The sequence below is a fragment of the Ascaphus truei genome, chromosome 3 (genome assembly GCF_040206685.1).
Source record: "Ascaphus truei isolate aAscTru1 chromosome 3, aAscTru1.hap1, whole genome shotgun sequence".
NCBI lineage: Eukaryota > Metazoa > Chordata > Amphibia > Anura > Ascaphidae > Ascaphus > Ascaphus truei.
Genome location: NC_134485.1, coordinates 127,395,882 through 127,422,865, shown reverse-complemented (window position 1 = coordinate 127,422,865; position 26,984 = coordinate 127,395,882). Strand labels below are relative to the sequence as shown.

Here is a 26,984-nt window from a genome sequence, read left to right as displayed (position 1 = left end):
AATAATCATTCATATTGTACTCCCAAAGTCCTTTGCACTTTACAAAGTAGAACAATGCAAACACAATACATCTCTAACCCATAGAGGTCGCAATCTTATTGTTGGTGTCAGAGGCACAGTGCAGCAAATGAACATGGTCTAAGATCTGAAGGTGGGATCTCCCACATGAGAGGTCAATGGTTTAACCACAATAGGATTGTTTTAAAAAGGTACATTTTTGTCAAAACTGTGCTTTTATGCATTTTCATTTTTTTTTTGTTTTATATGTGCAGCATTTGATTAACGTTAATGACAACTAATTACGTAAGCTGCCGATCAATCAGTTCTGCGATTGATCAGCGACTACCCGGCTCTCTGGCTTCAATGTGGCTGACACTGAATCAATCCTGCAAGTCAGAGGAAGGCCTCAAATACAATGTAACGTTATATTACTAAGGTGACATTGTCTATTGTTACAGTTTGTAGCTCAGACAGTCTCCTGCTGAAACCCTGCAACACTTCCCTGTTTGTGATAATTTGTTACCAAGTATCTTGCACTGCTGGGAAGTTAGAAGAAAAGGACGAATGGCGCACAGCCAGAGAGCCAGGTGTAGGATAAAACTGCTATTCTTTATTCGTGCATGCAGGAAGACAGGTAACCCCCTTGGGGGACAAAAACAGGAGCCTCCTACGCGTTTCGGACCTGGGGGTCCTTTATCAAGGAGTAAGTATACTCCTTGATAAAGGACCCCCAGGTCCGAAACGCGTAGGAGGCTCCTGTTTTTGTCCCCCAAGGGGGTTACCTGTCTTCCTGCATGCACGAATAAAGAATAGCAGTTTTATCCTACACCTGGCTCTCTGGCTGTGCGCCTTTCGTCCTTTTCTTCTGCCTTCACCTGGATTGTGGATCCTTCATGGCTGGCACGCCTGCTCAACACCCCTGGAGATGACGTGAGTGGGTTTCTTTATGGGTTTAGACCGTCATCGTTAAGTTTGACATTTGTCATTAATGCTTACAAGTCTATGTTGCACCCACCCACTCCCATTGGTATCTCCAGGGTTATGATTTATGGTCCACTAAGTTGGATGGATTTCATCTGGGTTTGAGCACCCTAATTTTTTCTAACTGCTGGGAAGTTAGGCTAAAACCTACTATAGGAACCAAAGGATGCATTAAATTAAATGAAAATGCACTAAAAAAATTTTTTTTAATACAGTAAGTATTATCTAATACTAGAGAACTGATTCATTTAAAAAAACAAAAAAACAAACACATGTAGGATATTGAATGTTTTGCTTCTTTAAAGCTGGGATTGATATGACCTGAAATGAGCGATCCGCTGAGCCATTCTGCGGCTTTATATTGGTGACTGCCACAGTAACAACTGTAGATATTTTGTGTCTCAAGCTGGCAGAACAAAATTCAAATATCGTGGTAACCTTGGGGGTCCCCAAAGGCTGGGAGTCGGCTCCGGGGTACTTATCGTTCCATTGAAGAAGAAAAAAATGGGACTTGCTGTTTTTATATTGACAGGAGCAATACACGAAGTGTTTCAAATTATACCTGTACTCCACATAAATGAACTCCAATTTTCCACAGACGTTTTCTAGACTGAGAATTTCAAAGCGGTCAATTAGACTTTCATTGCCATGGGGAGAAAATCTTTCCTGATAAGGGAAATATGGCTTCATAACATATAACAGAAGCCTATAAGAGAGAAAAGGGCAGCCATTTTATATACCCCTGAGAAAACACTAGTGAACAATATTTATATCCAGATATCTCTGGAGTCCTTTAGAATGCAAAATAAATGAACAGTGGACACAACAAAAAAGACTAAATGGCATATCAACGAAGTATGTGGCATTACCCTTTTTAACACAGAATATGAAATCGGCACTAAATACAAAAGTAAAAAAGCTTTTAAACTCCTTAAGTATCTAAGTGGACTGCAGCCCTTTACCATTGTGTTAAGATTCTTAAAGAAAAATACAAAAACCTACAAACCCATGATGCAGATTTGTGGGGAAAAGTCTAAATACTCCGAAGCAGTGGTTCGGCCCATTTCAGGCGCCCAAAATCCCCATTAAAGTCCATGGTGATTTTCGGATGAAAACGGCCCGGTCGGCTGCTTCGGCATATATAGAATTTACACCTATGTGTGGAGGTTCGTCACTGTGGTCAAGGGATGCTCTCGTGCCGTAGGTACTGAACCCTGAGACGGGACACTGGGGTTGAGACCATCTACTTATTATACTGAGCAAATATCTCCTTGTAATTTTGGTGCCAAATATTTCATTTCCTTTTCAGTCAGAGGCGCCTCAGAGCAGAGTTTTACCTGTAATATTCAGTTGCACATGATTCTCAGTGGACTGTCACCACTACATGATACCAGATAATACACCCATTAATATTAATTAAAGCAGCATTTCATTAAAAAATTTTTTTTTTTTTTTTTTTAAATAAATCGGTTACATAATACTTACTGTATTGTTTTTCACGGTTTTAGGCCCTTTTTAATAATGTTTTATCTATTAAGCTGCCTTGGGTTGCTATAGCAACTATGTAGGAAGCTACACCACTTCCCCTTTTGACATACTGTGGGCAGCCATATTGCCTATAGATTACGGTAGAACTGATCGATCGGCAGCTTAGATAATTGCATTGCCGTAAAGGCAAGGAACGGCTGCATTTATTAAAACAATTCAATAAAATAAAACCGGGCAAGAGGAAATGAACTTTTAAATAACCTATACAGGCAGTCCTCGTTTTACAACGCTTCGTTTTATAACGAATAGCTTATCCAACGCTATGCAATGCATACCTATGTTCATTTTTACAACGCCAAAACGGCTTATCCAACGCTCTTACAACGCTTTGCAAAGTTGTTTGTGTAAATAATATATATTATACTATATTATACTATATAATATATAAAAATTTTATATTATATTATATGTTATATTATATATAATACGGTATATGCACAATATGATTTATGTGTGTGCTGCGTATCTTATTGCCAGCGTAAAATATTTAGTGTATTTTAGCATTAAAAATGCCTTCAGGAACGGAACCATTCATTTAAACAGTGTTCTTATGGGAAAACGTGTTTCGCTTTACAACGTTTCGCTATCCAACGCCATTTTGAGTAACGCATTGTCGGATAACCGAGGACTGCCCGTATAATCTATTTCATACAATAATATATGAATATATATTATTCCATACCCATTTTTCCATCTATCTTTTGTAATGTTGCCATTCTTGTAGGACCTTTTTTAATTGAATGTCATGTACTTTTACGTTTAGGATCAGCTGTGTGGCCGGGACCCCACATTAACAGACGAGTTGCTGAATATCCTGACAGAGCTTACACAGCTGAGTAAAACAACCAATGCCAAAGTGGCACTGCGAGCCCGACAGGTATGCAGCTGAATTCAGAGCAAGAGGACCCTCACCTGTGCGAAAGACTCACTCACAAGTAGTTAAATGTGGAGTTGGGTGGCAGTATATCAAGCTACACACATGATAATAAGGCGTTTGCAATGATGTTACATAGATATTTGATGTCAAGTGAACACCAGCTTCAAGGAGCAGTCCAAGCCAGTTTTTATTTTCTTATTTCTTATTTACAGACACCCCCTACGGAGGCAAGTATCTCCGCAAGCAGGGGTCTCCAGAGCTTAAATGAACGGGGTCCAGCTCTTGAGACCCCCTGCTTCAAACCCATGTTAAAATAAAAAAATCACCACAAAAACACATGCTTGGATTTGCCGCTTTAAAACATAAAACAGCTAAATCTCAATTAATGCTTAAATACGATCAAAAGTAAAAAAAAAATATTATCATCCGAGAAACGGCATATAGCGCATTCTTATTGAAAAGCGAACTCATTATGAGCCGTTTGGTCCGCTGCTTACTCCTCAACCCCTATATAGATGCAGCTAAAGAGCAGCAATTCCCCCCTACCCTTATTATTTATTTTTAAAGAGAATCGGAACTGAAATTGAATCACATTATTATTATTATTATTAGCTCTGAGTCCTTCACGTTTTTTTTTACGGGCCAGTGTTTCTGGTCCCTTTTGGTAAATCAATATGGCTGCCATCCAAGCATTAACTCAGATGGGACAATAGGAAGCTGCAATCGGAGCATGATATTTCGGCTTCCTATTGGATGACCCAGGAAACCATCTTCAATTTTACTGTCCCCGTACAGTGACCGCTTTCAATGGTGGTTTCAAAAGGTTAGGAACATTTAGTTTCATAAAATGCCACTGAGGATTTGCTTTTACTCTTTTACTCTGTTACACAGTTTCATAGGATTAGAACTAATTTCCACTAGTTTCTGTCTCTCCAGGTCCTTATCGCTTCACATTTGCCTTCCTACGAGCTCCGTCACAACCAAGTGGAGTCTATTTTCCTGTCCGCCATTGACATGTACGGCCACCAGTTCTGCATTGAGAATCTGCAGGTACCTTCTCTCGCTCGTTTCTATCATATCTTCTTTACCCGGAACTCGAGCCCCACCGATTCAATCTTCAACAGCAACACAAAACCATTTATGTAGTGCCAGTTCTTCAAAGCTGAAAAGGCCCATCCAGCAAACCAGTTCTCAGGACACAGTGAGAATGCGGTTACTATTGTACCACATTAAAGGAAATAAAAATGATTTGGACAAGGCAGCATTAGAGTTTTAGGAAATATGGAATAGACGTTTAAGATCAAGTTGGACAGGAAACATAGGCAGACAAAATGAGGTAATTTGTTCTCATTTAACCTTATTTCTTGAACCTCCATTTCTACAAGTTAGTTGTACAACCCCTCAAGCAACATATCAATTTCTGAAAGAAAAGTCAAATCCGTTTTACTTTATATTGATGGGGTCGGCCCAGTAAGGATAACACTGTAAATAGTCATTTTTTAATGCAATGTTCATCCATTGTTGGCCTAGCTGTGTACAAGCTTTTAAGGTCTCACAGGTCACTTAATCAGGTACTAAAGAAGAGCCTTCTGTGGTTACACAACTTCAGATACAGTACATCAAAGGGACTGACAAGTAAGGTCTTAATAGATGAAGTGGGGTCTGTTGCAAAACTCTGTTCAGTAGTTAACTCCCTGAAACAAACCAAAGCCATAAAACAGCGCAATTTTATGTGAAGGACATTTATGGGTAACGCTGAAATCCAACAGGGAACAATCTTATAAACAAATGAATAGTGCACACTGAATATTTCAAAATAAGCAAGTGTCCCATATGGATGGTTACGTATGAGAACTTGAGGAGGTTTTTCATGCTATTATATTACTTCTGTCTCAGGAGCCACTTGTTAAAAAGTATACAGGCATACCCCGGTTTAAGGACACTCACTTTAAGTACACTCGCGAGTAAGTACATCTCGCTCAGTAGTTAAATGGCAGCTCATGCATGCGCCTGTCAGCACGTCTTGAACAGCAATACCGGCTCCCTACCTGTACCGAAGCTGTGCGCAAGCGGGGAGACTATAGAGCCTGTTACACATGCGTTATTTACATCAGATACGCCCGTATATGACGATTGCAGTACAGTACATGCATCGATAAGTGGGAAAAAGGGAGTGCTTCACTTTAAGTACATTTTCACTTTACATACATGCTCCGGTCCCATTGCGTACGTTAATGCGGGGTATGCCTGTATGTTGTTGTTGTACTGTATGCTCGGGTGGTCGCTACTAATGATTTGGTGTTTCTTTGTGCAACCAACATTTTTAAAAACTCTGTAATATCCATTGAATGCAAGAATGTGAGGGGAATAGAGATGTAAGCAACTACTAAAACATTCCAGCAGAATTAGAGTAAGAAGTCTAATGGTGTAATCTGTGTGTGTTTTGTGTTTACATCCCTTTTGTAACATGTTATGTAATGATGACGCTCTTTGCATCCGTATTGAACACCAACTCCTTATGACAGTACACTCCCAATTGTTGACACCAGTTTGATTCCAGGTGCTGTTACTACTGATACCGAGAAGCAGAGTATAGCGGTATGAGTGTCACTAGTACAGAGTAATTTATTCCAGTCAGCACTTGACTTGACATGATGATGTGATGTGACAATAGGGCTAAATGAAGCACTCTCTGCCAATCACCGCACAATTAGAAAAAAAACATTCAACATATATTGAGGAAACATGAAAGGAAAGGTCACAAAGCCAATTTTGCAAACTGCCTAATGCCAAAACATTCCCTCAGCAAGATTTATCATCTCATCTGCCACCGAAGTCAGCATGTTTACTCTCTTTCACAATCCTGTTAGTAGACGGATTACTTTGTAGAAATATTGGCCTCCCTGCCAAATGTGCGTCTCGATTAAACAGCTCTGGAATCATTAGAACTGGCATTTCTACCACTTACAGTTCTGTGTGCGGAGGAAATATAATGAAATCACTCTGCCGTTGATGAAATGAAATACGGAAATACTTTCCTACTAATTGTTTACTCCCTTCCTACACGTACAGAAGGGCACTGGGACTTGTTACCGACCTGCAGTGGCTGTATAACTCGTTGTAAACCCATTAAAGGGAAGTTGCAGCAGAACTGTGAATAAGCCCTATGCAGAGTTTCTTTGTGTGTAATGCAGCAGTATATTTTTATTATATATATATATATATATATATATATATATATATATATATATATATATATATATATATATATTCCCCCCACAAAACACACAGCATGAAAAGTAAACAATATTTAGCAATCTCTAAATGGTTTTTTTTTTATTTATTTTTTTAAGTTTTACCTAAATATTAGACTATATATTTGATAATTACGCTACGGTTTTTCTTCGCATTCCTACGAAAGGGGATACCATTAAATTAACCAGTGAATGCTCTACTGTTACCTGATAAAGTGTAACCTGTTTTTATTTTTTGGTCAGATTATTTATTATTTTATTTATTGATAAAAAAAAAATGTAACAGGAACAATACATTGAGAGTTACCTAATTTTTTCAAGTATGTCCTGGGCACGAAGTGAAGTTAAATGTATTTTATGTTGGTGTTTATCCGATCTGCACCCTTCCGTTACTAACAATATTTGAAAGAATACAGCTGAGTAGAGCGCGATCAATCCTTTATTTTTGTTACGTTTTCACAAACTAGTTACAGCCATAAACCTGTTTAAAGAAGGAAACAGCTGAAGTCTTGAGGGGACTTAGACAGGAAGCGGATTTTTGGAACTCTGGTAAATTGTTCCAGCAGTGGGCTGATCGGTAGGAGAAGGAAGAATGACCGGGTTCTTTATTGAACCCTGGGACTATAAGCAGGTTTCTTTAGGCGGATCCAAGGAGATAAGTGCCGTTTACAGGGTTGAGAAGCCTTCTGAAATAATTGGGTAGCTTGTCCAGAAAGTATTTGAAGATGAGACAGTACATAGTTACATAGTAGATGAGGTTGAAGAAAGACATACGTCCATCAATTTCAACCTATGCTTAATTTAGACAACAGATACTTTATCCTATATCTATACTTATTGATCCAGAGGAAGGCAAATAAAAAACCCAGAGTCATATCATCCAATGATATCTCATAAGGGGAAAAATAAATTCCTACCTGGCTCACAAGAATTGGCAATCGGATTACTCCCTGGATCAACATTCTTCCCATGTTTACTTATTTGTCCCTGTATATACCTTTCCTTTCTAAAAAGATGTCCAACTTTTTTTAAACAAATCTATTGTATCTGCCATCAGTCTCCATGGGTAATGAATTCCAGATTTTAACTGCCCTTACTGTAAAGAACCCTTCCCTTTGTTGCTGGTGAAATCTCCTTTCCTACAACCTAAAGGGATGCACCCGAATCCTTTGTACTGCCCTTGGGATGAATAGTTCTTTTCAAAGCTCCTTGTACTGTCCCGAATATATTTGTATATAGTTATCATATCCCCTCTTAGATGCCTCTTTTCTAATGTAAATAAATCTAATTTAGTTAGCCTCTCCTCATAATTTAGATTGTCCATCCCCTTTATTAATTTGGTGGCTCTTCTCTGCACTCTCTCTAGTTCCATAATTTATTTTCTAAGTAGTTGTGCCAAAAATTGTACTCCATATTCAATGCTTTGTAAAGGGGCATAATTATGTTTACTTCCCTTCCATCCATTGCCCATTTAATGCAAGATAAGATCTTGTTTGATTTTGCAGCTACTGAATGACTTTGGGCACTATTGCTAATCCTGCTGTCTACAAGCTCTCCTAAATCCTTCTCCATCAAGGATTCCCCCAATGTATTTCCATTTAATTTGTAAGTCGCCAGTTTATTCTTGCATCCCAAATGCATAACCTTACATTTATCTGTATTAAACCTCATCTGCCATTTACCTGCCCACGTTTCCAGTCTCTCCAAGTCCTTCTGGAGAGAAATGACACCCTGCTCTGATTCTACTACCTTACACAATTTAGTATTATCAGCAATGATGGAGACTTTGTTCTCGATGCCAACCTCAAGGTCATTAATAAACAAGTTTAAAAGCAGGGGTCCCAGTACCGATCCCTGAGGTACTCCACTCACGACCTTAGCCCAACCTGAAAAAGTAACATTTATGACAATCCTCTGTTGTCTATCATTCAACCAGTTTTCAATCCAGGTGCATATTTTTTTACTGAGTCCAATTTGCTTTATTTTGTACACTAACCTCTTGTGTGGAACCGTATCACATGCCTTTGCAAAATTTAAGTAGACCACATCAACTGCATTACCCTGGTCTAAATTCCTACTTACCTCCTCAAAGAAACAAATAACGTTAGTTTGGCATAATCTATCTTTCATAAATCCATGCTGGCTATTACTAATAATTTTGTTTTCCATTAGATATTCCTGAATATTATCCCGTATTAACCCTTCAGGTAGTTTCCCCTCTATTCAAGTCAGGATAACAGGTCTGTAATTCCCTGGTTGTGATCTAGCTCCCTTGTTAAATATAGGCACCTCATCTGCTTTACGCCAATCTTGTGGTACTGAGCCTGTGGAAATGGAGCCTTGAATATTAAATGTAATGGTTTGGCCATCGCTGAACTTAACTCCTTGAGAACTCTTGGATGTATGCCATCGGGGCCAGGTGCCTTATTTACTTGAATTTTTTCAAGCCGCCTATGAATTTCTTCCTCAGTTAACCAATTGTTCATTAATATTCCTCCTGCGGCACTACAATGAAATGGAGGCAAAGAATTTGTGTACTACTTCTGCTTTTTCCCTTATCTCCAATAATCTGCCTGCCAATCTCGCACTGAAAGGGTCCTATATTTTCTTTTCTGATTTTTATGTTATTAAGGTACTTAAAAGAACTTTATACGGTTGATCTTACTTTCTATTGCAATCATTTTTTCATTATCCATTTTTGCTCATTTGATTGCCCTTTTGCCATTTTTGTTATATTCTTTATAATTCTGATACGATGTCTCCGTCCCTTCTGAATTAAAGAATCTAAATGTCTGCCTCTTCTTTTCCATTTCCTCCCCTACCTGTTTATTTAGCCACATTGGTTTTGACTTATTTCTTTTATACTTATTACCCAAGGGTATACACTGATGAGTGTGCTTTTCTAACAATGGCTTTTCTAACAATGTATTAAAGACTGCCCATTTATCTTCTACATTGTTGCCTGCAAAAACATCATCCGAATGTATAACTTGTAGACTAGTTCTCAGTTTATTAAAATCTGCCTTTCTAAAATTGAAGGTCTTTGTTGAACCCAAGTAATCTGTTTTTTGATAATTTATTTCAAATGAGACCATGTTATGATCACTGTTACCCAAATGTTCCAGGACTTACCAAATCCAGTATTGCCTCTCTCCTGGTTGGTTCCTCAATAATTTGGGTCATATAATTGTCTTTAAGCACCCCCAAAAACCTGTTTCCTTTTGTTGCAATGCTAATCTCATTGCCCCAGTCTGTCTGGATAGTTAAAATCACCCATTATGCAAACATGACCTCGTTTTGATGCCTTTTCCATTTGCAAAAGTATTTTAGCTTCCTCAATCTCACAGATAGTTTGCGGTTTATAGCATATCCTTACAAACATTTTCTTTATACTTATTCCTCCACTGCTAATTTGTATCCACAAGGTCTCTGCATGTTCATCATTCCCTTCATAAACTTCTTCCCTTATACAGGTAGTCCTCGCTATCCAACGTTTCACTTTACAACGAATGGCATAAACAGCGCTTTCAAATGCAACCCTATGGGCCGTGTTTTGACGCCTGAATGCGTTATACAACGCTCCCCGCCACTGATTAACATGGGACTCACTTTACAACGGTTTCACTATCCAACGCTACTCCCAGAACGGATTCCGTTGGATAACTGAGGACTGCCTGTGCTAGGTTTTAGATCCGGTTTAACATATAAGCATACTCTACCTCCTCTTCTATTTGCTCGATCCTTATGAAAAAGGGAATAACCCTCTAAATTAACTGCCCAGTCATGAGTTTCATCCCACCATGTTTCAGTAATGCCTATGATATCATACTGCTCCCTTGCAGCTATTAATTCAAGCTCCCCCATTTTATCTGTCAGGCTTCTTGCATTAGCAAGCATGCATTTAAGTTTCAACCCGTACTATTATTTTATTTGCTCCTTCCTTTCTGCGCCAACTTGGTTTAGTCTTTTGAAGTTTTCTAGTATTATCTGTATGTACTATGGGTGTCTTGCTGCTTGTCAAACTCGCACTTGCCCCCATTCTACCTCTATAACCCTGTTTCCTCATCTATTCTATTTAGTGCGTTATCTTTTTCATTCCCCTCCCCCTCCATCCTAGTTTAAATATATAGACATACGTTGTGTCTATACTTGGGGGATAGCCAATCTAGTTCAGTTAGCATATTACAATGGTGGATGTTGTCGTTACATAGTAGATGAAAGGAAAAAACCTGGGAACTGCAGATTTCTGCTAGAAAATGTATTATAAGCCAATAGTTGATGTTTGGGTCTCAAGGGCCTTTCTCAAAAGCAAATGGCATCCATTTGCTTTTGAGAATGGCCCTTGAGGCTGAAACGTCAACTATTGGCTTATAATTTTTCTAGCAGAAATCCGCAGTGCCCAGGTTTTTCCTTTCATATATGACATTGGGAGTACCTAGCAGAGATTCCTGAACCAGGAGCACCGGTATTTATATTATTTTTCTTTCTTGGGGTGTGCAGCATCACCCTTCAAACTAGTTACGTAGTAGGACAAAATAGCACATTGAGTTGTAAAGAATGTCACGTTTGCTGAGGTGAATTTGCGGTGCTGTACCATACACCATCTCCCCATAGTCAATAATTGGCCTCAGCATCTGCTGTTTAATGCACTTTCTGACCAGTGGGCTGAGGCAGAATTTATTTCTATGAAGTGCACCCAGTTTGGGACAGATTTTGAATGTCAGTTTGTCACTATACAAACCAAATGTTATATGGGAGTCAAGCCACATACCCAAATATTTAAAGCAAGTAACTAAGGCAATATTAGTGTTGGTGCTGGTTTTGATCAGTAGCTCTGCCTTGGGAAGCTTTAGAATTGTATCCTTAGTCCCAAGTTCCATAGTTAATGTTTCGTCGGTGTTTAAAAACAGTTTGTTTTCATTGATCCAGTTTTAGATCTTTGAAAAATCAGATTGCTGCACATTTTCAAAGTCACTGACTGGGACTGCGTGCATATAGGATAGTATCAGCATACATGTGCAGAGAAGTCGTCTTTAAGTAAGGGGCGCTGATGCATTCCATTTAAAATAATTTGATTAAAGTTTTATTTCTCTTCCATGTCTGTAGGACAGTGTTTGTCAACCCTCTACCCAAAAAACCCAAGCGAGGAAGTAGTTTTCAAAATAATCAATCGCAAACACATACAACTGTGCTTGTCATTGGTTATTCATACAGTCAGGCTCTCCCCGAGGAAAGTGTTGAGCCTGTTTGGTATCACACTCACCTTAGCTATCAGCTTGGTAGTAACTTTTCCTGATCTTCCCCTATGCAGGTGTCACCATTTTTGTTAAAGGCGCCAAAACAGTAGTATATTTATCAAATTCTATATAGTGTGGCTGCGTATTTATTTCAGTTTCTTCATATGCTCCAGATCATTTGATTAGCTAATGAATATATAAATAAAATGAGTGCAAAATGCATTGCATTTGCAGAACGTGTTCAAAGTGTGTATGGCGTAGTCTTTCTTTTTGTTGGCATGAATCCACTCCATTCAAACAATGATAACACAGAAATGACAATGCTCCGTACTCTTTTCTCTCTGATAAAGATAATCCGTTGTCTCCAGTTTATGAAAAAAAACAAGGTCAGCCATTCATGGTATTGCACTTCTCATTCCCATCACTGATCAGTTGTGTGCTGTAGGCTAGCCTTTTAATATAGACTTTGGAATTCGATCACAGAAATGTCTATTCAGTGCTTTTTAAAGCATTTTTTTCGAAAATTGTTACCTGCACATTTTTTCGCACAACTGAAACAGCCTTTCAATGTAGGAACACTTGATTTGACAAATACTTTTTTCACAGTCCCCGCTGAAAAGAAAATGTTTGTTAATGCATAAACATCTGAAAGTATCTCTTTGCTTCAAGAACGTTGATTTTGTGTCTGCTAAGAAAGGCCTTTATATCCTGCTTCATGTCAAGTCTGTGCACATCTTAACCACAGAGCAGTGTGTGTGTGTGTGTGTGTGTGTGTCTATATATCTATATCGCTAGCTGATTTATTGTGCTCTAGATTTACACACACCAAAAAAAAGCAAACAAGCTTTCTCTTATTTTTCCCAATGTAAAAAAAATAATCAAGGATTAGCATACTACAGTATTTAGAACTCAAACTCAGCAGCTCTATTACCCCTTTCAGGAATTGGGATACTAACAAATATCAAATATGTGATACTAGCGTACATGCCTTATGCAAACTACTGTAGAGCTTTCCCTCTGTGAATTTATCATATGTTGGAGCCCTTTGAGAACACATGCAAGGACTGTGTTAGCTTTTCTAGGGATCCTTAGTAACCATTTACTGTCACTGTATTCTTTGCTACGAAGAAGAATGGATCTTGACACTCCCGTTATTGACTATTGACTATTGAAAACTTTACAAGACCGCAATCCATAATCATCATCCACTTTCATAGATATATTGGTTGTTTCGACGTCTCCATTGCAGGGGACGCAGCTTTGTGAAGGAGGATGTTTGGGTTTTCCACATTCTCTATCGATCTTATAAAAGCTGATATTGCCTTTTCAACTGTGCCGTTTTATTGTGGCCCTGCAGCACTTTATTAATTACAATTACAAGGATATGCAACATCTGTTTTTCGTCATATTTTGTTCAGGGGATTAACATAAGGATGATCAGTGTGCTTGTCCTGGACGAGCAAGTAGGGCAACAACGGGCAATGCAAGTTTAATAAAAACCATTGTTAATTATTTTAGTTCGATCACTTTCCGAAAGGTTATTCTGGACTAACCATCAAAAGCCTGCCATTTGATTACAGAGATTTCTAAGATTTCCTAACCTCTGTAGATTTAGCATCAGAGGCTGGTAACGTATATTACATAACTTCTGAATCGGGTCCAGCTTATATTTAAACAATGTAATCAGGCTATAAAGCTTCTTTCGTGATTTTGTGATGTGGTAATTGGTAACTTATTATCTTGGTCTATGTTGTTTCCATCTGTAAATATAATTCAAGTATAGGATTCCCTTCGAAATACAAATTCCCTTTCTGGGTAGAATTCCTATTTCATGATTAAGTACCTCTATCTATTGTAAATCATGAAAGTTGATGGCCACATCTTATGGTTGAAGTTACATGTAAAAGCTTGAACCAAGTAGCTCATGGTGGTAAGAATAGGGTGGTCCTTTTCCAGAAGACTTCTGGTCATGGGCGTCCGCAGAAATTTTTTCAGGGGGGGGGGGGCATAATTTATAACCACAGCGCAATGGCGGTCCCGGCTGCGGCACAGATTGGTCCCGACTTGGGAGTGAGACGGCTTTCATTGGTAGGTAGTGTTACCAATGAGAGCCGCATCACTCCCGAGTGCTACCAATGACAGTGCGCTGCGCTTCCTCCTGCGTAGCAGCATAGGCTAGCCTACCACTAGCTGCCTGCCGCGGCGCCAGGGGCACCCACCCACCTCCGTCCCGGTCCACCCACCTCCGTCCCGGTCCACCCAGAGTCTGTTTTTGGCGTTTATAGCGCCGTAAACGTACTCTACGGCGCCATAAATGCCAAAAACAGCCCAGGACTGAGAGTGATCCAGGCAGAGCCGCCAACAGAAATCATGGGGCCCAGGACAAATGAAAGGAGCAGGCCCCCCCCGAACCCATAGCGCCCCCCCCCGAACCCATAGCGCACCTTCCACGAAAAAATATCTTTTAGAGCGCAACTTTTACTTAACTGTTTTCTTATTGTACTACAGAATAAAACATTACAATGCAACCTGTGTATTTTTATATTTTCAACAAAAGACATGTGTCTGCCTGCCTGGGTGGGTGAGTGGGTGAATGACAGTAGAATGACAGTGGGTGAGTGGGTGAATGACAGTGGGTGGGTGAATGACAGTGGGTGGGTGAATGACAGTGGGTGGGTGGGTGAATGACAGTGGGTGGGTGGGTGAATGACGGTGGGTGGGTGAATGACGGTTGAATGACGGTGGGTGGATGAATGATGGTGGGTGGGTGGGTGGGTGAATGATGGTGAGTGGGTGGGTGAATGACAGTGAGTGGGTGGATGGGTGAATGACAGTGGGTGAATGACAGTGGGTGGGTGGGTGAATGTTGAATGTGGGTGGGTGAATGACGGTGGGAGAGAGTGACTGGGTGACAGTGACTGGGTGGGTGGGTGACAGTGACTGGGTGGGAGACAGTGACTGGGTGGGCGACAGTGACTGGGTGGGTGGGAGACAGTGACTGGGTGGGTGGGTGGGAGACAGTGACTGGGTGGGTGGGAGACAGTGACTGGGTGGGTGGGAGACAGTGACTGGGTGGGACAGTGACTTGACAGTGACTGGGTGGGTGACAGTGACTTGACAGTGACTGGGTGGGTGACAGTGACTTGACAGTGACTGGGTGGGTGACAGTGACTTGACAGTGACTGGGTGGGTGACAGTGACTTGGTGACAGTCAGTGAGTGGGTGGGTGACAGTGACAGTGGTTGACGTTGACAGTGGGTAACGGTGATAGTGGATGACAGTGACAGTGGGTAACGGTGATAGTGGATGACGGTGACAGTGACAGTGGGTGACAGTACTGGGTGGGGTGACTTACCTTGACCGGGTGGGTGCAGCTTGTCGCCGGACGCTTCCCCCTCCTGCCCCCGATATCCCCTTCTGCCCCCGATATCCCCGCGGCAGCTGCCAGGGACGGGAGCTGGGTTTGGGGAGGGGGCGCGGGAGGCGGGCTCGGGGGGGGGGCACGGGAGGTAAGCTCAGGGGGGGGGGCAAGGCCACGGGAGGTGGGCCGGGGGGCACGTGGGAGATGGGTGCGCGGGAAGCTGGCCAAGGGGGGGAAGCGGGCCGCAGCGGAGCTGGTACTTCCCCCTCCATCCCACATTGGGAGCGGGCCGCAGAGGAGCTTGGCTTGTACTTCCCCCTCCGTCCCACTTTGGGAGCGGGGGGAAGCGCGCCCTGCTTGCCCTGCGCATGCTCGCCGGGACCGCGGGGAATCGGCGCCATTTTTTTAAACTTTTTTTTTATTTATTTATTTAATTAACTGGTGCCCGGCCGCGCAGGGGGCCCGGCCTGACCCACGGGGCCCAGGAAGCAGTACCCTTTGTCCCCCCTGTGCCCCCCCCTGTTTGCGGCCCTGGATCCAGGGGGGGCAAGCGCCCCCCCTGCGGACGCCCATGCTTCTGGTACATATAAAGGAAACAAAATGACTCTTGGGGAAGTGTGCTGCTCTAATAATTCTCTCTTTTGCTTGCTGTACAGTATCTATGCTCTGCGCACGAATCGTATGCACATAGATTGCACTATATGAAATTCAGACATGTCTAGTGCATGGGATTTTCATATGATGTGCAATTAATGAGGAGAGGCTAGCTAAATTAGGTTGGTTTACATTAGAAAAGAGGCGTCTAAGAGGTGATAGGATAACTATTAACAAATCTATTCGGGGACAGTACAAGGAGCTTTCAAAAGAACTATTCATCCCAAGTGCAGTACAAAGGACTCTGGGGCATCCCTTAAGGTTGGAGGAAAGGTGATTTCACCAGGAACAAAGGAAAGGATACGTGACCGTAAAGGCAGTTAAAATGTGGAATTCGTTACCCATGGAGACTGTGATGGCAGATACAATAAATTTGTTAAAAAAAAAAAGGTTGGACATCTTTTTAGAATGGAAAGGTATACAGGGATATACCAAATAAGTATACATGGGAAGGATGTTGATCGAGGGAATAATCTGATTGACAATTCTTGGAGTCATGAAGGAATTTATTTTCCCCCTTTTGAGAGATCATTGGATGATGTTTCACTGGGGTTTTTTGTTTGCCTTCCTCTGGATCAATATACTGATAGGATAAAGTATCTGTCGTCTAAATTTAGCATAGGTTGAACTTTTTCAACCTCGTTTACTATGTAACTATGTAATGTAAGTGAACTGCTTTAAAATGCAAATCATTAAGCACGCTCCTATCCTTAAATAAAAGCTGGCAGATTTTTTTTGTTTTTGTTTTTCTTCTTTGCTGACCAACGGTCTTGTTTCAGAAACTTATCCTGTCTGAAACATCCATCTTTGATGTCCTACCTAACTTCTTCTACCACAGCAACCAGGTGGTGAGGATGGCTGCGTTGGAGGTAAGTTATTCCATTTAAGTTAGTTGCTCTTAATTGGGGTTTGTTTCCCTTTTCTCCTAACCCGTCATACACCTGCGATCAACCTTTCTAGGTCTTCCTCAGAGAGATGCAGGCCCATATTTACTAAGCAGCGATACTCCATAAGACGCCTTCTGGCACTGGAAAGTGTCTTACGGAATAGCACAACTTAGTAAGTAGGAGATATAGATGATCATTCATTAAATGAGTTCCCATGCGATAATGCCCTGGTCGCCACAGTCACAGTTTAATGAATAACCCCCATAGCCAACTTGATAAATATATCTCATTGAGGTTTCCATGGGTGATTCACTATTCTGTTTGGTCATCAGTAAATATGACCCTTTTTAGCCATTCACTTGAATGGGGCCGTAAGAAGACTTCCACACAGAAGATGTCTACTAAGTAAATAGGGCCAAAGTCTGTGGTTGAAGTATGTTTGCAGGATGTCTTGTCACTTTAGACTCTTTAGGGCTTCAGGTTCTACAGAACTTGAAACACTGAAAGATATAGCAACCACTCATGGATCTTACAATGTTGTACTATTAATGACTTTAGATCTGACTCTGACATTTCTTGATTGGTAGAGTTAAAAACAATATGAACCTGAAGCCAAGTTTTCAGGGCACATGTGTGACTGGTTATAGCTGAATTATAACCACTTTGAAAAGGTTAACAGCACGGTCACTATACTCTAAATGAAAATTCAACAATTGTATTCATATATTTCACTGACCAAAGGAGCAGAGATTTCATGTACAAATGTATAATGTCAAAATATAGGGATGGTTACATACTACTGGTTTAAGAGTATCATCAATGGAAGTATGAAAAGTATTTTTTGAAAGGGCTTGTAAGAGACAAAATACTAGAACATGTTAAGAGTAAAAGGGAGCTAAGTGTTAAGATTGTGAAGTTGTTAGTGTTTTGGGTTTTTGTAAATCCTCCATGATGCTGCGTGTTTTGATGTAAATAAGGTAGGAAAAATTACACCTGTCCATTTCTTGCCGGGGCGATGAAGAGCCGCAAAGTGGGTTTTGTCATTCATATCTGGCGTCTTTATTCTTTTAGGTGTACGTGCGAAGGGCATACATTGCTTATGAACTGAATAGTGTACAGCATCGACAGCTGAAGGACAACACTTGTGTGGTGGAGTTCCAGTTCATGCTGCCAACCTCCCATCCAAATAGGTTAGTATCTGTGACAAAGTCCCATCATTACTGCCCTGAATGATGAGCAGACAGCTTCCTGTCCCCGTTCAGGAGATATTGTAATCGGCTTTGCTGTACACAATAGTCTTCCTATTCAGTGGTAGTCCTTGGTTTTCTTTACCCTGGGCATAGAGACAGTTAGCCAGATGATATAAGCATGGAGCAACCAGTCCCATGCCATATGACTATGAGGATGTCAAAGTTGAGATGAAACGATCCACTTATCTTAATATGACTCCTGTAAATTGTTATATTGAAATTAAGCTGTATACCATCATTTGAGAGGTATGGCAGTTGTGGCTTATTTGTAATAATCAATTGAAAGGACTTATACCAAATTTGTTAATTTGATTTTGTTTCCAGGAGTTGGTTAGGCAAGCCCCTCCCTTAATTGTTAGTCAAATGCATGTGATCAGCGTATTTAAGACAGTCTATCTTGGCTCTGAGCCATATGGCTGTGTAACATCTTAAGTGTCTGTAAAGTTAATTTTGGAGTTAAAATTTTGAGGTGAAGATTAGAGGAAGCTCTGGACTCTGCACAACAACTTTGCAACTGTGAGAACTTTGCTTTGTAAACGCTGTGATTATTTGTACTCTTCATATCCTCCAATAACTGGGAAGTCTCCTCAAGCATCTCACTATGCCCTCCCTATTGCTTTTTCTGTTTACTGTTTCTTCACTCTTTTGTGAACGTCTCTGTTCTCCCCAAGTTCCCCACTACACCATTATTTATACACCTCTCTCCCAACAACTTCTTTACCCCTCAATAAAAAAACGCCCACACAAATCCTCTAAATCTCCCTTCACACCCTCTATCTACTCCTTCCTGCTGCTGGGGATCTCGCTAAGCCTGAACCAAGACATACACACCTGATCTCATCCACGCCTCCCTGCCATTTCTTCCCCTGTAAATGGTGTTAACCTTCTGATTCACTGACTAACTTTAAAGCTCACCCCACAAATCAAGCATCCCAACAGCCTGCCCTCGTGGCTATTGTCCCACACCCACAGTCACTCCTACCACCCATTGTGGCCAAACACTGCCATCTACAGCACTTATTCCCTCACCTGCTGTCTCTGTAAGTCTCCCATCATACCACTTAGATTGTAAGCTCTTCGGGGCAGGGATTTCCTTTCCTATTGTCTGATTTTGCTGCGCTTATTGTATTATAATTCCCTGTTCTGTATTCTTTGTGACGCGCTGAGTACACTTTTGGCGCTACATAAATAAAGACATACAATACAACTATCCAAGCTAGTCAAACATTATTTTAATAGCCCAAACCTAAGAATCTTCAGTGAAGCTCATGTTGTGCAGGATAGTATATTAGAGAACATCATATCCTGTCTGTCATCCTTCAGCAATGTACTCATCTGTACAATATATCTCAAGATATACTGAATCAGAAGACACAATGCCAAGGTTGCATGGTGAATCTCCAAGCAGTAAAATGCATTACTAAGTAGAGGGGGTGTTTACATAAGGCTGCTACAATGTGTTTCTCTGCTCTTCAGTAGGTGCTTCCCTGCTCTACAATAGTAAAGACCCCCCTATTGTTCTAAGTCTCCTAAGAAGCTTCTGAAATAAATGGTTAGTTAGAAAGTTACAGTTTCCAGGGGGTTTCTGTAATATTTCAGCCTATTCATGGCCTCGTTTTTTTTTTTTTTTGTACGTGATCTCTACAGTATTGGATCACATTTCAAGAAACTTCATCCCTTTGCTGTCTGAGCGTTGTCTTTGCCATAGAGCGGAGGCAAAATGAATATGCTTATTTGTGCATGACGTATCTTGATCTTGTGTTTAACACAGATCATGGGGTGCTTTCTTTGCGGAAATAGGTGACAAATGCTATGTTTATCAAATAGATGACATGACTAATATACCTAATTAAAGCATCAGTGCATGTTGAAAAAAATTCAGCTTTTTTTTTTTGTCCTGGTGTCTTAGAAGTAATGAGCACCTTATTTTCTTACTAGGATAGTTCATATTCAATTACATTATATTATAATAGTGTAATGGTCAAAAAATGATGCTGCCTAGTTGACTAGTAGGCAGGCAATGGACTTATAGTAATTGGCAACACCCATGGACAAAAATCTAAGTCTAGAGAATTGACAAACAATCGTGAATGTATGATATCATTTTGTAAGATCTTTAACTGCATGTGGAGTTATTGTTCTCTACCAACATTATACCCGGTTAGATCAAATAAATAATTGCAGCAGCCTTATAGAAAGCAACTGCTAATTTTTTTTTTTAGTGGTCGGAACGGAATTAGTTTTTTGCTGGCTGTTGTTATGGGTTAGCCTTGTAGATGGAATACCTCAGTCTACCAAACGAATGGGCTTGATCGGTTCCTCTTACACTCCTAAGTATTCTGTAGCAATGTTACTGCTTTACTGTGACGCATACAGAAGCTAAGATGTGCAGAATATATTTGATGAAGCCTGAAGAATACTAGTGGACGTGATAATAGAAAGGAAAAAGGGAAATAATAGTGACCATTGAACATTGAATCTGTACAGTACACAATGTCCTTTCTGCCTACGTCCTATGTCTCTTACTGTGCTGTTGATTGTCCATGGGCACCACAGATCTTGGTCTCATAATTGGCTATGAGTTCATTTGCAAACCATATATAATCAGGGCTGCCAAATGAAAGCAGAGGATGGAATTTGTTATTGTAATTACCACTTGGGTCAGAGTTTATGTGCCAACTTGGAGTACAATTCTAAGTCCGTAGCACTAAGAATGTGAAAGGCTGCAAACGTTGCACTCTTAAGCTATAGCTTCGCCTGGTTGTTCCTCCAGAAAGCATACTTTGGGGCTCGTCATTTTTATTTAAATATCTGTTTGAGATTCTGTCAAATGTAAGAAAATTGTTAGTGTCGTTTCTGTTATGTTTTACATAGGAGAGGGAAAATTAAACACAATCCATGTTGATATGCAAGTCTGCGACCCCCTCTCAAACTCCTCCAATTGACAAATCAGAAGCTGACAAAGGCAAAATACTGTAGGAGCAACTGTCTTGAGTTAAAGAGGTCTTGAGTTAGAGGCAATCCAAGCAGCAGTTTAAAACAAAACAAAAACAAAAAATATATATTTTTTAATATATGCAGACTTTGATTGCCTGTATTGAAATCTAATTACCTAAGCTGCACTAAATGGCTGCCTTTCAGTTCCAATCATTCCTTCAGTTAGTGTAACTCAGCAGCTACACTGTATCCTTATATTACAAAGGTAATATTATCTATTGTTAGTTTGCAGCTCAAACTGCTGGAAATATTGGAAACAAATGATCCGAAAGAGAAAAGTGTTGCAAAGATGTTACACTGCTGGGAAGGTGGGATGAAAGCTGCTATAGACATCAAAGGATGCTCAGTATATTAAAGCGCATAAAAAATTGCATTAAGCGTTGAATTAAAAATAATAATAATAATATAAGTACAGTATTATGTAATTCTCAAGAACTCATTTATTTAAAAAAACCACACGTAGGATATTGCATGAACTGTTCCTTTAAGAGAAGTAGGATGGAAATGCTTTTTCTAGCTTAATTCTATTGCTACAATTACGTTGATCCATAGACCCATAATAAGGCCTCATTCAGTATGCTGTGAAGCTCTGGAGATTCTAGTCCCATTCATATGAATGTCACTGCTGTCTGCTACAGAGAGCGGGATAGTGTCCATGGATTCTCTGTCTTGCAGATGCTTGGTACTTTCAGGAAACCGACATATACTATTATTAGTTTTAAGTATATACTGTATGTCTGAGCGAGTCTGACATTTTTATTCATGAATTCATGAAATAGAAACAAAGTGAAATGAAAACATTTTAATTGCAGATGTATAAATACACGTTTTGATTGTTAAGCGTATTCAAATGTTCTTTTAAGTAAATAAGGACTTTTTTTTTCTTTTTTTTTTTTCTTTAGCACCTTGATTATATTTCTTGCATATCAAGCTTTAGAGTATTGATCTGGGCCTCTGTTATTTGATATAACAGTGCAACCCAACATGGCTGGAGAAAGTATATATATATATATATATTTTTTTTGTTTGTTTGTTTTTAACAAACGTATCAATTAAATTAAGTAGCTTCCGCAGAAAGATTAAATTATTCTGAAAGTATACCTTTCACGTATTTGTGTCCTGTGCAAAAGCAGTATGTCATGTTATCTTGTCAGATTATTTGTTCTTCACTTTTAGCTGTTTGGCAAATGATGGCTTTCTCTAAAAAAAATAATCAAGACAATGGAAAGAGAAAGTTGTAAAGTTGGGAAAGATTTGCTCCATGTTTATATTGGTGAATTAGCGCCAATAATTAGATGTGAGAGTGAGGTCTTCAAATTTGCTCTGTGACGTTTTCGCAAAGAATATCGGCAACTTTTTGTTGCTGCACAAATAATGATGTGTACATCATCAACAAATGTGCACCTGGATTTGCAATGCACATTGACTAAAGCTGTGTGAATGGCTTCAAATTTGCTTCATACATTTTCTTTTTGCAACAAAAAACAAAGGGGGGGGGGGGCGGGTGACAAACTTCGTTTGGTTCCTGATCTTAAACAAAAACGTTGCACATCTCTCCCAGCTTTTAATTGCACTTAATCACAAAAGCGTATGCTTCATTTATTTAACCCCTTCAGGGCACTTTCAGATATTTCACAAAGTTTATTCCATGGGTCAAAAAGAAATTACATATATTCAGTGTAGGTACCTGCTGAACGGAGTCTACCTTGACGACGCTTGAATCATGTTTTGGTCAGAAGGTGCAACCAAATGACTCCTTTGTCACACAGACTTCTAAATGTAAAAATGTCACTGGTATATTTTAGCCCAAATTGGTAGGAGCGCAGGAATTGGTCTTTTGTTTTACATCTCTACAAGTGACATTTATGAAGCTTGTTACATAGCAGATGAGGTTGAAAAAACACATATGTTCATCAAGTTCAACCTATAATTTATCCTATACAGACATACCCCGGTTTAAGGACACTCACTTTAAGTACACTCGCGAGTAAGGACATATCGCCCAATAGGCAAACGGCAGCTCGCGCATGCGCCTGTCAGCACGTCCTGAACAGCAATACAGGTTCCCTACCTGTACCGAAGCTGTGCGCAAGCGGGGAGACTATAGAGCTTGTTACACATGCGTTATGTACATCAGTTATGCACATATATGACGATTGCAGTACAGTACATGCATCGATAAGTGGGGGGAAAGTAGTGCTTCACTTTAAGTACATTTTCGCTTTACATACATGCTCCGGTCCCATTGCGTACGTTAATACGGTGTATGCCTGTATTTGTACTTACAGTATATTGATACAGAGGAAGGCAAACAAAAAAACCCAGTGAAATATAATCTAATGATATCTCATTGTTAATCTTGCTTCTCACACTTACCACAGATCTCTTCAGAGCATAAGTTAACACCACTATAGGCCTGACCGGTTTAATTGATGTGAAGAGAAGAAAAAAACTGCACTGTTATAGCTGCACATTTTGATACAGTTATGTGCTAAAATCTCTTAATTACTCCTGTAATCACCCCCGGGTGCAACTGCATACATTGATGCAGTCAAAATTACACAAGTTGCACCTATTTTTAAGCAAATGCCCCAGTTTGCGATACTTAATCCATATCTTCAAAGGTCTCACACGGAGTCGGGCAATGAAGGGATAATATAAACCACACACAGCATATGTTTACTATGGCACTAAATGACATTACATTAAATGTTAAAGAAAAATCATTTAAGAATAGTTGTAGGTTATTTTTTTACGGTACCTACCTGTATCATTTGTAATGTAGCTGCATATCACTAACATTAGTACACGTTTGTAATGTAGCTGCATATCACTAACATTAGTACACGTTTGTAATGTAGCTGCATATCACTAACATTAGTACACGTTTGTAATGTAGCTGCATATCACTAACATTAGTACACGTTTGTAATGTAGCTGCATATCACTAACATTAGTACACGTTTGTAATGTAGCTGCATATCACTAACATTAGTACACGCTTGTAATGTAGCTGCATATCACTAACATTAGTACACGCTTGTAATGTAGCTGCATATCACTAACATTAGTACACGTTTGTAATGTAGCTGCATATCACTAACATTAGTACACGTTTGTAATGTAGCTGCATATCACTAACATTAGTACACGCTTGTAATGTAGCTGCATATCACTAACATTAGTACACGTTTGTAATGTAGCTGCATATCACTAACATTAGTACACGTTTGTAATGTAGCTGCATATCACTAACATTAGTACACATTTGTAATGTAGCTGCATATCACTAACATTAGTACACGTTTGTAATGTAGCTGCATATCACTAACATTAGTACACGTTTGTAATGTAGCTGCATATCACTAACATTAGTACACGTTTGTAATGTAGCTGCATATCACTAACATTAGTACACGTTTGTCATGTAGCTGCATATCACTAACATTAGTACACGTTTGTCATGTAGCTGCATATCACTAACATTAGTACACGTTTGTAATGTAGCTGCATATCACTAACATTAGTACACGTTTGTAATGTAGCTGCATATCACTAACATTAGTACACGTTTGTAATGTAGCTGCATATCACTAACATTAGTACACGTTTGTAATGTAGCTGCATATCACTAACATTAGTACACGTTTGTAATGTAGCTGCATATCACTAACATTAGTACACGTTTGTAATGTAGCTGCATATCACTAACATTAGTACACGTTTGTAATGTAGCTGCATATCACTAACATTAGTACACGCTTGTAATGTAGCTGCATATCACTAACATTAGTACACGCTTGTAATGTAGCTGCATATCACTAACATTAGTACACGTTTGTAATGTAGCTGCATATCACTAACATTAGTACACGTTTGTAATGTAGCTGCATATCACTAACATTAGTACACGTTTGTAATGTAGCTGCATATCACTAACATTAGTACACGTTTGTAATGTAGCTGCATATCACTAACATTAGTACACGTTTGTAATGTAGCTGCATATCACTAACATTAGTACACGTTTGTAATGTAGCTGCATATCACTAACATTAGTACACGTTTGTAATGTAGCTGCATATCACTAACATTAGTACACGTTTGTAATGTAGCTGCATATCACTAATATTAGTACACGCTTGCGGTCCTTCCTCTTAGAACCCACGTGGATACATTGGCCACTAGGTGGCAGTGTTTATCCATGCCTAGCAGATGCACCCTTGTGTTGTGCCTGCAGTTAAAGGTTCAGAAACCAGTTCTATTCTCATATTTCATAGTTGTGGAAATCATGCAGCCCTGTTACAAGTATTAAAATAACCTTTTGCCTCACTTGCTGGTGGAATCCGAGCAGCTGGCTCTCCTCCAGGTTTGCTATAATATGGCTTTTGCAATTTGTGGGCTCATCAGTACACCCAATTTATCTCCAGTTATGAGTCAACCCATTCTTTGCTAGCCAGTAGGAAAATGATGGGGTCACCTCACAGTTTATATTTTTTTAGTAGCCACATACATCATGTTGAGTTCAAACGATCCTTCAAATAGTTGTGTATTTAGTTTGTTTTTTTTTGCAGGATTCTTACTCTGGTTGTATTGCCTCTGGATGCACGAGCAGGAGATTTCTTTACACGTAGAGCTTGTACTGTATAAGCTTTTGATTCTCCACTAGGCTCGCATGGGGATGTTATGCCGTGTCATTGAAAGCATCTTGCCAACTTTCCCAATTCAGAGTGACCCCGTTCTATTGCGACACAAAATGTATGATTTTTCTACATTCTCTCAGGAAATGACCAATCGATGATTAAAATAGCAAACCACGACACACACTTTTGCGGCCCCTTCATACTGCCGGTTCCACTGTAAGCCAAGGTTTAAATATCAACATGTCCCTTTTTGCACAAAAAGGAATATACTGAGAGATTACATTTCTATGTATGTACAGGCATACCCCACATTAACATACGCAATGGGTCCAGAGCATGTATGTAAAGCGAAAATGTACTTAAAGTGTAGCACTACCTTTTTACCACTTATTGATGCATGTACTGTACTGCAATAGTCATATACGTGCATAACTGATGTAAATAATGCATTTGTAACAGGCTCTATAGTCTCCCCGTTTGCTCACAGCTTCGGTACAGGTAGGGAGCCGGTATTGCTGTTCAGGACGTGCTGACAGGCGCATGCGCGAGCTGCCGTTTGCCTATTGGGCGATATGTCCTTACTCGCGAGTGTACTTAAGTGAGTGTCCTTAAACCGGGGTATGCCTGTATATCTTTATTTATAATACGATTTTAGCTCGAAATTGCTTCGCCGAGAGATCTTTTATGATGACCAATTAAAGCAGATAATCTCGTTTTCCCCCACTTGCTTACTCAGATAATGCAGCACCTCACTTCAGAAGTTTTTTTTTTTTTTTTTTAAGCATTTATTCTCCTTCCCCAGCCTCCTCTCTTGCTTAATTCTTGTCAGGCCTGATCTCCCAGAGCAGTTTCCTCAGCTGAGCAGCAGTCCATTAATTTTAGTGCAGTGTTTTTTAGGATGGGGTGAGCTTGCAATGAATAAATGAGCTGCACACACAAGGAAAGTAATCAGGGTAGGAATAGGACACGCAGCTGGGCCCATCTGCTTCCCCCACTCTTTGCACACTTTAAAATAATGCAGTCCCATTTTCATACAATTTCCGCATAATGATCTCTATTCTTCTTTCACTATCTTTCGGTTGCGTTTGCTATCGATTTTGCTTCAATTTATTTATTTATTTTTTGTGTAGGGGGATCTGTGTACATTGTGTTGTGAGAGGAGGTACAAATGAATGTCATTTGGACACTTCACGACAACTTATTACAACATCTTCTTCGAGTGTATTGGAAAGGGAGGCCAGGCTTGGTCTGCACGGAAATATTGTCTGGGTTGAAAAAGAAACTGCTCACTGAAA

At 39.9% G+C, this 26,984-nt stretch overlaps 1 protein-coding gene across 5 annotated transcripts in view; it reads left to right on the top strand.

The window, feature by feature from the left end:
* The window catches only part of ACACA (acetyl-CoA carboxylase alpha), a 286,049-nt gene that overhangs the window by 80,985 nt on the left and 178,080 nt on the right, over nucleotides 1–26,984 (top strand). For all 5 annotated transcript variants that reach the window (XM_075589504.1, XM_075589503.1, XM_075589501.1 and 2 more), the window contains 4 exons: nucleotides 3,293–3,406; nucleotides 4,343–4,456; nucleotides 16,692–16,781; nucleotides 17,871–17,989. In XM_075589504.1, the coding sequence (XP_075445619.1) occupies nucleotides 3,293–3,406; nucleotides 4,343–4,456; nucleotides 16,692–16,781; nucleotides 17,871–17,989 (437 nt within the window). The remainder of the gene's footprint in view (nucleotides 1–3,292; nucleotides 3,407–4,342; nucleotides 4,457–16,691; nucleotides 16,782–17,870; nucleotides 17,990–26,984) is intronic.